This window comes from Sinocyclocheilus grahami, unplaced genomic scaffold (assembly GCF_001515645.1).
Source record: "Sinocyclocheilus grahami isolate Dianchi unplaced genomic scaffold, SAMN03320097.WGS_v1.1 scaffold723.1, whole genome shotgun sequence".
Taxonomy (NCBI): domain Eukaryota; kingdom Metazoa; phylum Chordata; class Actinopteri; order Cypriniformes; family Cyprinidae; genus Sinocyclocheilus; species Sinocyclocheilus grahami.
In genome coordinates, this window is record NW_015505902.1 from 504,074 (window position 1) to 519,175 (window position 15,102).

At 38.3% G+C, this 15,102-nt stretch overlaps 1 protein-coding gene across 1 annotated transcript in view; it reads left to right on the top strand.

Moving 5' to 3' along the window:
- Positions 1 to 15,102, top strand: part of LOC107560391 (TOX high mobility group box family member 3-like) — an 85,991-nt gene that overhangs the window by 63,082 nt on the left and 7,807 nt on the right. Inside the window, exon 4 of the mRNA XM_016244555.1 lies at positions 6,808 to 7,056. Within this exon, the coding sequence (XP_016100041.1) occupies positions 6,808 to 7,056 (249 nt within the window). The remainder of the gene's footprint in view (positions 1 to 6,807; positions 7,057 to 15,102) is intronic.

Below are 15,102 nucleotides of genomic sequence, written 5' to 3' on the forward strand. Positions count from 1 at the left end.
GTTATTGCTCTAAACTCTCTCTATTAACGTACGTCAGGTGAGTGTTTGAAAGAGCAGAAACTAGCGTTATGCTAAACTATGCGATTGTTTTATTTAGTAACAATGTTATCTAGCTAGCAGTTACAACGTTAAATAATTTCCAGTTGTGCTCAAGTTTTTATGTGAAAAACAGCTTTGTGAATTTCTGAACTATTGAAAACATTTTCGCTGAAATATCACTCAATGTGACCGCACGCAAGTTAACTTTAATGAGGTTATGTGATTAATATGAACGTCAATGTACAGTATAATGAATCAAGCAAACAAGAATCAAACTATCGAAATGCACACGGACCGAAGTATTACAAATCAGAAATCTAAAACAGAAAGGCAAACTTACCTTAAACACGAGAAAATCCAGCCATGCATCTCCTCCGTGACAAGCCCAACCGTCCCTCTGATTCAAAGCGTGGGTCCAAACACGCATGCGCAGATTCAAGCACGCTGATCTTTTAGATTAAAATTGACTCAGTATTTCTAGATTTATGTGCAATGACTATTAAACATATAAATATTACAAGTAAATATTAATAAGAGTTACTCTTCTCACACAGCTCATTAATTACATTAATTAAATGTGTACATTTTACTTAGAAAATTGGTGTTCTCCTTGATTTTTAATATTACAAGTAGAATTTATGATGATTAATTTAATATATTTTACAACACCACAAAAAAAAAAAATTCAGTGTACTTAAGTATTTTTTGGGAGTATCTGTACTTTACTTTGAATTTTTATATTTCAGTCAACTTTTACTCCACTACATTTCCTAATTAAAATGTATACTTTTACTCCGACACATTTCCCCGAAGCATATTCGTTACTTACTACAAAATAGTCAGAAGTCAGAAGAACACGGACTGCAGGAAAGCAGGTTTGACGAATCAGTGGTCTGGCGTTTGCAAGTTAGATTACTAAAAACACCTTTGCTCATGTGCAAACAAGTGCGGTCACAACCGCGGATGATTCATTTTCCACTCAAGTTGAGTCTGAGATGTGCGATATACAGTATATCTTAAGTGTTGTTGTAATGATGTGCGATCTGACATTATCAAGTAGGCTATATCACCAGATCACACATAGAGTGCACGCACGTTGATTTATTAGTCTATTAAAACTCAATTCCAGGCATTCTAAATTATAGACGGCAAAAATGATTCTGTATGCTTATTATATTTATATAATTTAATATAGTTAACTTCATCTATATCACACAAAGAGTACCGTTTTTCTGCAGATATCAGCATGAACACATTTATCATTTTATGCAAGTTCAGTAAAGCAATAAGTGACTTACATTTTAGACATAATATTGCTTGTTTTTGCTCAATTTTGCTAACGAAAATAGAAAAAAAAGATCACAGTTTTGCGTCTCTGAGCTGTGGACGGTGTTTACTTATTGAATGAATCAGATTTTTGTACGAATCGGTTGAATAAATGATTCAGTGATTCACTCATTAGCACAGTCAAATGCTTTGTATCTGAATTAATCAGTCATTTGAATGAATCGGTTGAATCTCAATTACTCACTCATTAACAGTCACTTGCTGCCACCTACTGGCGGTTTTAATTTCACATTTCAACATTTTTTTCATGTTTTAAATCATTTCAAATATCAGTATCACGATATTATGTTAAATATAATGTTTTATGTTAAAAACAAAACATTATTTATCCATCTGTAACTGCAGATTAAATGCATCCATGTCCCCTCTGAGCTGCATTAAACTGTGTAAATCTATCTAAATGCTATTTCAGGTGCAGATTCCAGAAATGTTTTCTTATGTTGGAATGAAAGACACTAAGTACCAGATGAAGTGCTTCTTATTATTAACCAAAAATACGAAATGGAAGAAAGAGTTAAAACTGAACACAATCTTGCTAATCAAGCCGTGTATGAACATTTTTTTATATATATGTATTTGCTTCTTTTCCATTTTGCATTTACTTGTACTTTTACTTTCAATACTTAAGTATGTTTAAGATTTAAAAAATACTTTTCATACTTAAGTACAATAAATATCACATACTTTAAGACTTTTACTCAAATAATATTCTAAACGGTGACTTCAACTTCTACCAAAGTCATTTTCTGGTAAGATATCTGTACTTTTACTTGAGTATGGCTTTCAGGTACTTTATACACCACTGCAAGACACTATAGTTAATTTATGTAAGTGAGGATAGCAAAGTGAAGTGAACTGTGACATACCAAAACTTCTTCATACAGTGGACTACCAGTAAAATTGATTAAAAAAATGTGGGACCAAAAATTATTCAAAAACTTTGACCTGACCATGTTTTGCTTAAGTGTTTTTTTTTTCTTTAATTGCTAATGCGACCTTTTTACACCACAGACTGAGCAAAATTAAGCATTGCTTGGCAATTGGTTGACCTAAATTGGTATTATCTAATTGTGTACTTAACAGCTGAATTTATTTTCAACTTATAACAAGTTTTTTATTAAGTGATATAATTTAAATTTACCTTATCTACTTGAACTAGCACAGTCTGCTTTTTACCTTAAAATAACGTACTGATAACCACCATGATTAAACATTTGGTAAAACAGAAAACCACAGATGAACCAGAGTTCATCATTGGCCAGTTCATTAATTAAGACTAATACTTGTGTTGGTAAAGATAAAACACCATCAGGGTAACACACAACACTAAAATACTTCTGGGAATGTCCTTTTACTGTTTTTCCACAGTAAACTGTAAAGTTATTCATAGTTTTTAGTTGCAAAAGCTATTAATATGACAGTATTTTACAGTAAAATTACATATAATGCAATGTTAAACTATTTGTGTACGGTAAGGTAGCCTACAATTAACAGGCATTTTCTGTTGCATTTTTAGTTGCAAATTGTAAATAATTCTCACACATATTTCAAATATGATAATATATGTAAACCACATTATCTTCAACATTGTAATGCAACATGATATGGAAACTCTATATCACAGTGCTTGATAAGGTGACCTCTTCCTTCCTGCTGTTGAACCGAAACTGATATACCGGCCATATTCAGTTCCACTTAGTAATATCACTTATCACACACAATCTCATTACAAACATGTAATCACTACTATATATGTAGAAATGGATTTGGAATGGCTGCTATTGGACTCTGAGAGTCTTTGCCACTGTCATCTGAGGAGCACTTTTCTCTCTGCTCAGCTGATGTTAGGAGCTTTGCTCTATCGATCCTCCTAACCATCATGTTCAGTAATTGTGATGCACTACCTTTTAACAACTGCTGCTTATGTCTCTGCTGAATCAGTTTACTAAATCTACAATGTGAAAGGTCTTATTGCTTCATAATCGGTGCTATTGCTTTACCTTGGTCATTTCAGTTTAGCATATTGGGGATGATAAATGAATGCAAGTTGGGTGTTTAAAACAGATCTGTTAGTTTATGTTGAATTAAAGGTATAGTTTAGCCAAGAATGAAAATTCGGTCTGTCATTTAGCCTACTTACCCTCATTTTGTTTAAAACCTGTATGCATACCTTTATGCAACACAAAATAAGTTATTTTAAAGTATGTTGGTATCAAAACAGTTTTGGTTACCAATGACCTTCATTGTATGGACAAGAAAAAACAAATAAACATTGCTTAAATGTTCTTTTATGTTCCACAGAAGAAAGTAAGTCATACAGGTTTGAAGCGACGTGAGGTTGACTAAATGATGACAGAATTTTCATTTATTTAAAAATATTTTGGCCTTTACAGGTTAGCATACAAATTAAAATAATTGCAGAGATGAAAGAATAATAAGCACTACTGTAAACTCCACCCAGACTCTCAAAGGTCTTGCTTCAGTATTCTGCACTAATGAATGCTTGAGGGTTGGACTGCCTTGCAGTGCCAGGTAAAGTGAGGAAATGATGACAGAAATATTACACTATTGTATTCTGTGTACAGATGATACATGTATAACCTGAGGCTGTTTGTAAATTAAAATCAATCGTGATTAATCGCATGATGTTTTTTAATAAACATTATTAATTTATCACAACTGGTTTTGCCAAAATTTGCCTCTAAACATCAACTGTAATGTGTGATTAGATAAAAAAAAAAACGAAATATTATAATGATGTTTTAGTAATGCATAAAGATCTATAAGATCTTTGTTTTATTGAATAAAGACACCTGTGTTTGATTCACCTAAGTAGACCAAAAAGCAAACTGAATGAAAATTAACCTTAAGTTGAACTTGCATTTATATTTGAAATTGAAAGTAACTTTAGTTTTTAAAGTGCCTCAGTTAATTTTTAGTTTTTTCTCTTTGTGGTCAGGTTAGCTCATTTAGAGTGGAATACATTTGTTTGAAAATTTATTTTACAATTGAAACCGATCCAAGACCGTTTACCTAAAACATAAAAGTGCGAACACACTTAAAAACAGTGCTTTCCTCTTCCCGAACTGAAGATTGAGGCCGCTTTACACACACTGACCTGAGCTTTTTCACCACACACAAATACAGTCTCCAGTGACCTACTACCTCATCCCACAACACCAGCGCTACACTGACAGCTGACAGCTTCTGTATACTTCAGTCATGCTACCACCATATCTCAATTCTCATTTACACACACCACCTCACTGTCTCCGAGAGCAATGTTAATTTAATCTCTGCCTTCGCTCTCTCATCTCATTGTGTTCAGTCAGGTGTTCAGTGTTTTGTTTTGTTATTTGTAAAGGTCAGTGTCATTTTAGTTATGATCTGATGTGAAAAAGATGAAGAAAGGGACTATATGTACCTCACATTTGATCTTTGAATGTCGTATCAGATCTTACAGCACAGCTGTGTGTTGTTGGGACATTTAGGTCGGGCCACTCTCTTTTTCTCTCCCTCTCTCTCCTTCTCACTCTTTCTTTCTCTCTGCGGTATTGTACTGTGAAAACATGCTGGCAGTGCAGGCCTTATTCATAGAGAAAGGTCGTGAAGCAAAGTAAATGAAAAGAGCACCACTCTTTCCCTCTCTCTTCCTGTTTTCTCTGCTTTGCTATCATTCATTCATCTTGTTTCACTCCCTATTTTATCAATCTTGTATTTATTTTTATTTAGTTCTTCTCCCTCTCTCTCTCTTGTTTTTTTTTTATTCTACCTCCCTGTTGGCCTTTATATTCAATGTCAGTGATGTCTTGTGATCACTGTCATGTGCATGATATCCGAGGCGTTCTTCTCTCATGACACAATTTTTATTATTAATGCCTCAACGCTGCTGTTTTGATTAACACACTGTTAACTGCTGCAATGCCACAGGGAGGGAAAATTAGTTTGTAGCTTGTGTTTTAATGGAGAAGTGGGAAACAGAGCTGGGCTGGCCATTAATGGCTTTAGTTGGAGGTGATGTGAACATGTGTTAGGCACTGCAAGCCCCAAGCCCCACAACACACCACTGCCTTTACAAGATCCGCTGCTCTCAGCTGTGGAAAAAAATGCTGCAAGTTAAATGCTGGAATGGAGCTACATAAAAAATGAAATAAGAGGGAGAGGTGACGAAAAAGAGCTGATTATTAGCCTTACCCCTTGAGTCTCGATATATGTGTGTGTGTGTGGATGGGGGGAATGGTGGTCAGGTTTTGCCTACATTGTGAGAACCAAAATGTCCCCATTAGGGCAGTAAGGAACCCCGAAAAAACACCACATTGTGACCACTCAATGGCTATGAAGAAAATGTCTTGGTAAAAGTACTAAAAATGTCTAAATTAAAATCTAAGATGCAGAAATGTTTTTGTGAGAGTTTGGTTTAGATGTAGAAGAGTCCCACCGTGGTGTGTCTGTATGTGTGTTTGAATGTGTACCTGCTCTAAAATAAGAAGAACATTAATATGCTCTAATAAAAGCTGTGTTGGCAGATTCCCTGTGCACATTATGCTTTTACAAAAGAGTAAGAATAAAACTGGAAAGAAAGAAGGTTGAGAATGAGGAAGTGGGAATATGACAGACAAGCTATAGAGTGATAGCAGGAAGAAAGACAAACAGCTTCAGAGGATGGATGATGTGTTGACAAGATGTTGATAGGTTTTTCGATGCAGTGAAGGAAACACGTTGAGAGTATTAAAGTGAAGATTAAGAACAGGATTGAACACGAAACGAGAGGTTCTGAATACATAAAGGAAGAAATTGAGGGAGACAGGAAGAAACACAGAAAAAGAGGGAGAGGAGGTCAGTGAATTCCTCGATGAGGAGCCCAGAGCAGGTAGTCAACATAAGCAAATTAAGTGTGACTATAGGCTGTAATTCACAGGCGGAGGGATTTGGCCGTTTGATGAGCAGCTTTGGAGGTGCAACTGAGAAGAACAAAGTGCGACACTTCTGGACAGTTGAAATCATTTGTGTGAACGTTCTCTAAACACATCACTCCCTGCACTTTCTTTTCTCCTCCAGCCAACATAATCCAGCTTGGATTAAGCAGCTTTTATTTTGTCCTCCTGCGAGTATGATAGCCACACAATATTGCATTTCAGATTCAGACATCTTTTTTCACATCCTGTTTCATGGAGAATGCAATGGTTTGGGTCAGAATAAACATCCGTTTCTTGTACAAGTGTTAAATAGGTTTTCTTATCTCTTCTGCTCGGGTCAACAGGAATTTCACAGCTCTGAAATGAAATATGTTTCCAATTTATGAGAAGGTTGTGTTTAATTTATGTAACAACGTCATAGTGATTTCAGGTTTTCAACTTTGCAGGCCCTCACCATATTTTGGGCAAAATGAATCCCTGATTTTCTCCTTTGTCTTTTTCTTAGACATTTCATACTCCAAGTCTTGGTGATGAGGAGTTTGAAATACCCCCCATCACCCCTCCTCCTGAGACCGAGCCTGGTATGGGCCTCCAGGAGGTGGACTCACCTTTCCCCGGGCTACCTGTCCACCCCAACTCTCAGCGGGGGTCGTTCACCCCTCAGTTCCCACCCCAGAGCCTGGAGCTGCCTTCAATCACCATCTCCAGAAATATGATGGAGCAGGAAGGACATATCAACAATGGACATCCAGGGGTAAGTGTCTGGTTATTCTCTGGTTATTTGCTTGAACATTTTAAAGGGGACATAACACATAATCTCATGTTAATCTTGAGTACCTATAGAGTAGTACTGTACTGCATCCTTCATATCCCCCAAAAGTCTTTAGTTTTATCATATTTATAAAAGAAAGATACAGCTTTACGATTCTCTCCGAAAACAGCCAAGCTTCTTGAGGCACGCCATGGGTGGAGCTAAAGAGTCACGAGCTCTTGAGCGCCGACTGCCAACAAAACACAGACATTTGATGCAGTTTCACTTACCGTCTGCAGTTCTGAATCATGACCGGGATCTTTTATAGCTGGGACCAATCCATCTTTCAGTATCAAATGATGTGCAAATCCAGCGTCGAACTGGGCCTTGTTTATAAAACCTTCGTCAACAAACGCACTTGTGAAACTCCTTTGGTGCCCCGAAAAACAAACTGCATCCACTGATCTCGTAACGCTGGGTTCTTTGGGAAGCTGAACAAAGTTATCTTTCCCTTACAACCAAAAACACACTTCTTTGGAGACATTCTTCCTGAGCGAGTCCCGTGCAGCGCTGCTGAATGAAGCATGTTGAAGCTCTTGCTCTCGCTCTGGTCAATGTGTGTGCGGGCACGCTCTCCCGCGAGAAAAGCCCATTTAAGGAGTTTCACCCTTCATTACGTCATGAAGAGCCACAATTGAAAAAAACTTTCCGAAACTTGTAAGAAACCCGGAAGTGTGTATTTGGCACAGAAATACTCTGTTATACGTACAAATAATTTTTTGACAGTGTAAATAACTCAACATGCATGAAATTGCATTAGACACCCCCCCTTAAAGATCTTAATGTTTGCAGATGTTGAAGGTAGTCGTTATGCAAAGTCAAAAATTACACAAATATTTCCACAACATCATTCACTGGCAGTTACATTTAGCTTTTAGATCCACCTGGATTTAAGTGAGGATTTAAATCCAAGTAGGTTTCCTCCTCTAAATGCAAATATGTTTGACAAAGGTGTTATGTGCATAACAAATCAAGGTGGCTGATGATACGTGCCATTGTTATAAAACTGTATTTGTATTTGTAGATAAAGCCTTAAAGGGGTAGTCCATCCATAAATATAAATTCTGTTATCATTTCTTATCACCTTCCATGGAGCTCAAAAGGTAATATCCTGGCCACACTTTCCATTTTTATGAAAGTGAATGAGAACGTCTCGATTACGTATGGTAACCATTTTTTGACAGTGTAAATAACTCAACATGCATGAAATTGCATTAGACACCCCCCCTTAAAGATCTTAATGTTTGCAGATGTTGAAGGCAGTCGTTATGCAAAGTCAAAAATTACACAAATATTTCCACAACATCATTCACTGGCAGTTACATTTAGCTTTTAGATCCACCTGGATTTAAGTGAGGATTTAAATCCAAGTAGGTTTCCTCCTCTAAATGCAAATATGTTTGACAAAGGTGTTATGTGCATAACAAATCAAGGTGGCTGATGATACGTGCCATTGTTATAAAACTGTATTTGTATTTGTAGATAAAGCCTTAAAGGGGTAGTCCATCCATAAATATAAATTCTGTTATCATTTCTTATCACCTTCCATGGAGCTCAAAAGGTAATATCCTGGCCACACTTTCCATTTTTATGAAAGTGAATGAGAACGTCTCGATTACGTATGGTAACTCTCGTTCCCTGAAGGAGGGAACGGAGACGTCACGTCGGATGACCGACGAAATTGGGATCTCGCTTAGAGGGACCAATCTACTTTGAGTGTAAACTAAACGAGCCAATGCACATTGGCATGCGATTATTGCATCCAGCTGCTGCTGATCCCAGCGTGAGTATAAGTAGGCAGCAGATGCAGCGCATATTCAGGTTTTCGCTGAGGAGCCGAGCCGGTGACCCGGCTGCTCAGCGATGGTACAGGAGCTGTGGCGACGGGACGTCTCCGTTCCCTCCTTCAGGGAAGGAGGGTTACCATACGTAACCGAGACGTTCCCTTTCAGTCGGTCACTCCCGACATCACGTCGGATGACCGACGAAATTGGGATCCTACCAAAAGTCCACAGCTACTGCCCCTTCCAGTGTCCTGTGGAAGCCACCTGCGCCCCTATTTTTTGGCACAGGCCAGGGCCTGCACAAGAGGACCAGCTACTATGGCACTACCCACTGAGTAGACTGGATAACACTGGGGAAACGCACCCGTTCTACTTGGAACAGGGACGTTACGGAAGCTCGAACCTTCCCGAAGGAGGTTTCGGAAGCAATACACATATAGACATCCCTTAGGTGCATATGGAAGAATGGAGGTGATTGAACCCTCTTGGAATGGCAGAAGTCTGCCGGGGAAACACGGGCTCAAGGCTATACCATGGACTTTACACATATGAGATCCACTTGGGTCTTACATAAGGAAACCCAGCCTTCTACCGGTTTTCGAGGATTCAACGAGTGAAGGCCTGGCGCCGGACGCTCCACCACGTCTGGCTGCCAAGGGGACGGAGGAACTCAACAGGGTCGATTGGTCCCTCTAAGTGAGATCCCAATTTCGTCGGTCATCCGACGTAACGTCGGGAGTGACCGACTGAAAGGGAACTGGTGGAGAACTCAAAAAAACTCAAAAAAAAAAAAACACCATATAAGTTCCCTATGACTCATGCATTTTTGCCCTAGCCCTTAGCCCAATGGCTTTGCACAAGGAACAGACTGAAATTAAGTCATTATTCACTGAAAATTTCGACACCCCCTCTAAAACTGTTCTGTTGGGTCGTATCTGTTCAGTAAATCAGTTCATCCAGTTTGCAAAACTGGGCTGAATGATTCATTCAAAAAAATTTACTAATTTGGTTCTTAGGTTCAAGTCTGTGATCTGGTAGTAATGCTTAACAACTTACTAGATAAAAAAGATTATCATTCATTAACAACACACAAAGTTATTGGATGGCTTCATAAAACTTGGATTACAGTGCACAAGGCATATGGACCACTTTTATGATATTTCTGTGGTAATGGTATTTTAATGGTTGTTTTCCAACATTCTTGTAGACTATTATCTCCAATCCTCATTCATTTTGTCTTCATATAAAAGAGCGACCAGTATACTGATTAAAGTTTCTATTTTTGTGCTCCATGGAAGAAATAAAGTCATAAGTGCTTAGAACAACATGAGGATTAGTAAATGACAATATTTTGAAAAGATAACAGATAAACAATGAAGGCATGCAATAAAATTGGTCAGCTTAGCTGAATATATTTATTTTTAACCTTGTATTGCTGTGATGACTAATATGCAAGATAAAATAAAGGTCTAGGCAAGCATTTGCTTCATAATAATCATGCTTTATGATCAAGCTTTTATGGCTGTTAATTCAGATAGAGAAATGGCTCCTAAATGCCACAGACGTGGATTCATTGAAGAGGAAGCATTGAAAATGCCATGGCTAGACTAGATATTTTAAAACCGCTATTATAGAAATGAAATCGCTATTTGAATACATAAAAGGACACAAAGTGACATTAGTCAGCAGATGATGCGTTGGCAGGTTTTTGATGTTTCAGGTTTTGAGAGTTTTTTATTTTATTTTCATTCTGAATAGTGCCTCACTTTCCCTTAACCTACAATGTATATGTGGAATAATATATCTTTATTTACATTCCAATATGCATAGGCACCATCAAATTGTATTGCTCTTTTCCTGGCCATCCGTGCTGCTGGCGACTAAAATAATTGCAGCTTTTAAAATATCTGTGCTGCATAAGTGATCGCCGGAAGCCTTTTTGCCTAAAGAATTTTCATTTCATGGTCAGTTAAGCTCGTATGCATCTGGAAGAAAAACGGAACCTTGACACAATTACAACATGGCCTGTTCTCACTGCGCTGTGAAGGGATTAGATTTGATTCTTCAACATTATTCCTCTTTAGCAGCTCTTTCTGTGGACAGTGGTTCTGATTGTGTGGGGACTATATTAGCGGGTTTGGGGGAGAATGAGGGCACTCTGCTCTGTGCCTGGTGGCATTGTGACGTCCCTCTGATTCTCCTCTATCGCTCATCACTCATTGTCCTCCTGAAAGACTCTCAGTCTCTCTCCTCTTAATGGAATTGATCTCAGTTTGTCCTGCTCTCTGGGACTGGTACAGACAGTACCGTGCCTTTGAGTCAATGCCTCACATTTATAAAGGACTCGTTAAGAGTTAGCGGAAGTTAGCACTATAACCTCCAACGTTGTCCTTCAGTCATTTTGATGCATTTTAGAATTATAATTGTACTTTTAATGCAAAAAGACAGGCCATTATGTACAATTCAGGATCCAATTGTTGTAAAATTGAAGACAGATGGGCAGCCAGGGAATAAAACAAAAGTGTATGTCAAGAGAATTTATACATTATATCTATTCCAACTCTTAAGTGCAACTTAAACAGATCTATGAGGGATCAAAACAGAACAGCATACTTGTGCTAGTTTCATCTGCCCTTTGTGTTTCTGCATTAAAGCCAACTATTCCTCTAATTCCTTCCCTCTAATGCTCCACGTATGTCAGGCGAAATTAGCCGCAGATCCTGCTGGCCAAGCCCAACTCGGCAAAATCCATTTCTCAGCTGTGAAGAAGTCTGGCAGGATTCAGAATGTGAAGTCATTATTTATTTAATCTGTTCTCCTAACAAGCTCCTGCATCTCGTTTGAGACTCGCTGGAATCTGGGTTCTGACTGGATCTCAGAGTAGACAGCAACCGATAAAGACGTAAATTATGTGATCACCTGTTTAGCTCAGAAGAGATGTTCTTGGAGGTTGTGCAGAGCAGGTTTAGCATTCATATGTGTCTTGTATCTCGTTTTTTGAGCAATGTGCATGAATAGGAATGCAATAGCAACAATCTAAAAGTGGTTTATTTCTTCTTTTGATACACTGCAATACAATGCATTATTTTGTTAATTTGCTTTTTGTAGAGACTAAAGAAATGTATGTACAGTATCTAAATATATATATATATATATATATATATATATATATATATAAAAAATATATATTAAATAAACATTATTTTACCTAAATAAATCTACAGTGGAACAGTTTGTTTTTAAAACATGATCCCTCACAAACTGACTAGGGTCTGACTGCTGTGTCTGTGAATAAAATGGAAAATATGACCAGTGTTGCAGAAACTATATTTTTCTTCTCTTCCAATACCACACACACACACACATGTACACTTTCTCTCTCACACTTTCCTCTCTCCCCCACTCTTTCTCTTTACACGTTTCTGTTACCTTATCTCCAAGCTGAGTAGTTGTGACATCAGTTGTACATCAATCTCTGAAAGTGGATTTTTTTTCTCCCCCTTCACCTTCATGTTTTTCTTTTTCTTCTTTTTTTTGTGAGACAGACATATTGGGCCAGTAAGAAATGAAAGATATTCATGCAGGCATGCAATTCATGTAATGAAGTCTCAGCCTGACCTTCTGTGTGATTGATTCTGTAATTTAGTTTTTTCAGCCAGTACTTGAAATGAAATGAAATCATGTTGAACAAGTTTTAAATACCCATAGTGCAACGGGAGAGGTGGAGGGAGGGAGGAAGTAAGGAAAAGAGATGAGAGTGAGGAGAGAGGTAGGTTGTATACTAGTCTTTTTTAAGGCATCGCAACAATGTTTTTGGACCTTTTTTCAAAGGGGACAATTCGTACAGGGTGCATTGAGCATGAACAGTATATGAGCTGCATGAAACGAGAGAATGTGTGTGTGTTTTGTAGATGGAGTGAGAGAGGAGAGTGAGTAGGTGGAGGAGAAATAGGAGTAGAAAACAATTTATCTTCACGCTACCATGGTCTCTGCAAGCATTCACAATTCCATTTACTTATTTTTTTTTCAAGGAGCCAGTTATGCAGGTGCCCATAAATGGTTGAAAAATAAGGCAGCATGTTGGTTAAGGTTCCAGGGCAGCTGTGAATATGTGCGGGGGGCTGATAAACTATTCATAATAGAGCTGACCTTTTCACACTGGCCAAACTTGTAAGATTCATCCTCATAATTACCATATAGATGATTTTACTCCTTTTTCTGTTATGGAACATTTCCAAGAGCTCCACGGAAAGATTGAATGGAAATTGAACTTGTTAACATTCTTTTCAGCATGGAACAGCTCATACCAAGCTGCTTTTAATAAACTCTCCAATTCCATTCCCACCCCCCACAGAGTCCCGAGTCCGGTATCTTAAAGAGCAGACCTGAGACTCTCAGCCTTTGACACGGCATCTTCTGATTCTTATCCCGATCGTCTGAAAGCAGTATTGGTTGTGTTATGGTTATGAACACATGCTGGAAAAAGAGGTTTGGGGTGTCCCTCCTGTCCCCCCCAGTATATTTTCTTGACTGTTTAGTTGCGGTTGCTGCTTTTGATGAAAGGGGTGAGGATACTATTTAAGGCAGAACCAAACAGTCATCCATCAAACGTCTCAGTGTGTCGGACAAGGGGCTCCTTGTGTGGCATGGCTGTTTGGTCAGCATCTCTTTTTGGCGCCTTTTAATGTCGGAAGCTTTTGTGCCTGTAGTAAAGTATGTTGGGAAATAAAGATAAAAGGAGAAAAAGCTTATTTTTTTGCTGGAATACAGTCAGCTGAGATGGGCTGATTGCTGGAATAATAGCAACATTTGCACAAGCACACGGAAACACACAGAGGAGAGGAGAGGGCACATCTGGCCTCTTTGCTCTTCAGATAAGAAGTTATTTACAGATTTATGAAGACTATCAAAAGCATCTGTGTAGATGTGAGCTGTGTGTCAGCAGACAATGTTCCAATCAAAATGCAAATGGATGGTGTGTAGCAGGGACATAAATAAACAGATTGGATACTGACTCACTCATTCTACCAGCTAAACCACTCTGACAGCAGAAATCACATTTCTTTCATTGCCTACAAAGGCTGCTATTAGTAAAAGCTGACTTCTGTTTGTGTGGCTTTAGTTTGAATGCTCCATTCAGCCTTCTTTCTTTTCCATCTACCGATTCTACACATAAATATCTGTTTCATACAAAATCATCTCATGTTTTCTTTTTCTGCTGTATGATCATTGGGAATTTGGAAGATAATGTTGTCAAATCATTAGATGCTTCAAGATAAAGCACAGCCTCTTTTTCATAATCCGCCTCGGGAATTATTTCCACATCTGTTCTGCTTTGTGCGACCGGATCAAAGTGCTCCTGAAACTAAAGACCAGTTCTGACCGCTTCTGAGACCTCATTTACCAACATAGTCAGTACATGAAAAAAATCTAAAGAGTAAGTGGGCATATGGTCGTCTGACAAATGTTGCATGTTCAAATCATTGATCATGTTGAAGTGTTCACTTGGGGGAGAGAGCCAGAACACAAAGCCCAGCCAGAGACTCTGATTATAAATATGAGATCTCAAAGGCTGCCTTACATCTCTGTGATTCCCTCCGCTCTTTACATTACAGATGTATAGAGAATGCTAGTGATTTCATACGGGGCATTGCTGACTGTTAGAGTTGAAGTGTTAGACACAGATGGTTGTGACTAATGAACACAGAAGACAGGTCTGACACAAAGACTGCTGCTGGCTCTGTCACTGCATTCTAGCGATGAAACTAATGCAAATATGTTTATTTCTGTGGCAGTGCAGTTCTGTCATTGATTCTTTTACATTTACATTTACATTTAGTCATTTAGCAGACGCTTTTATCCAAAGCGACTTACAAATGAGGGCATTAGCAGAGAATGAAGAGAGAAGTGATCGATATACAGGTCAGTAGGATTTTGTGATTTGCGCCATACTCTCTCTGCAGCTCTGAGCTTAGAACGATACTCACGGAGAACATCAGATAGCCAAGGGGCAGAAGAGGTGGTACGAGCTGGCCTGGAAGACAAGGGGCAGACAGTGTCTAAACAAGACGTAAGAGTGGAGCAGAAACTATCAGTAGCACGGTTAACATCAAGAGATGATAACTGTTCAGGAGAAGGAAGCAAAGATGAAACCATAGCAGATAGCCGGGAGGGTGAGAGTGAGCGTAGGTTACGTCGAAAAGTG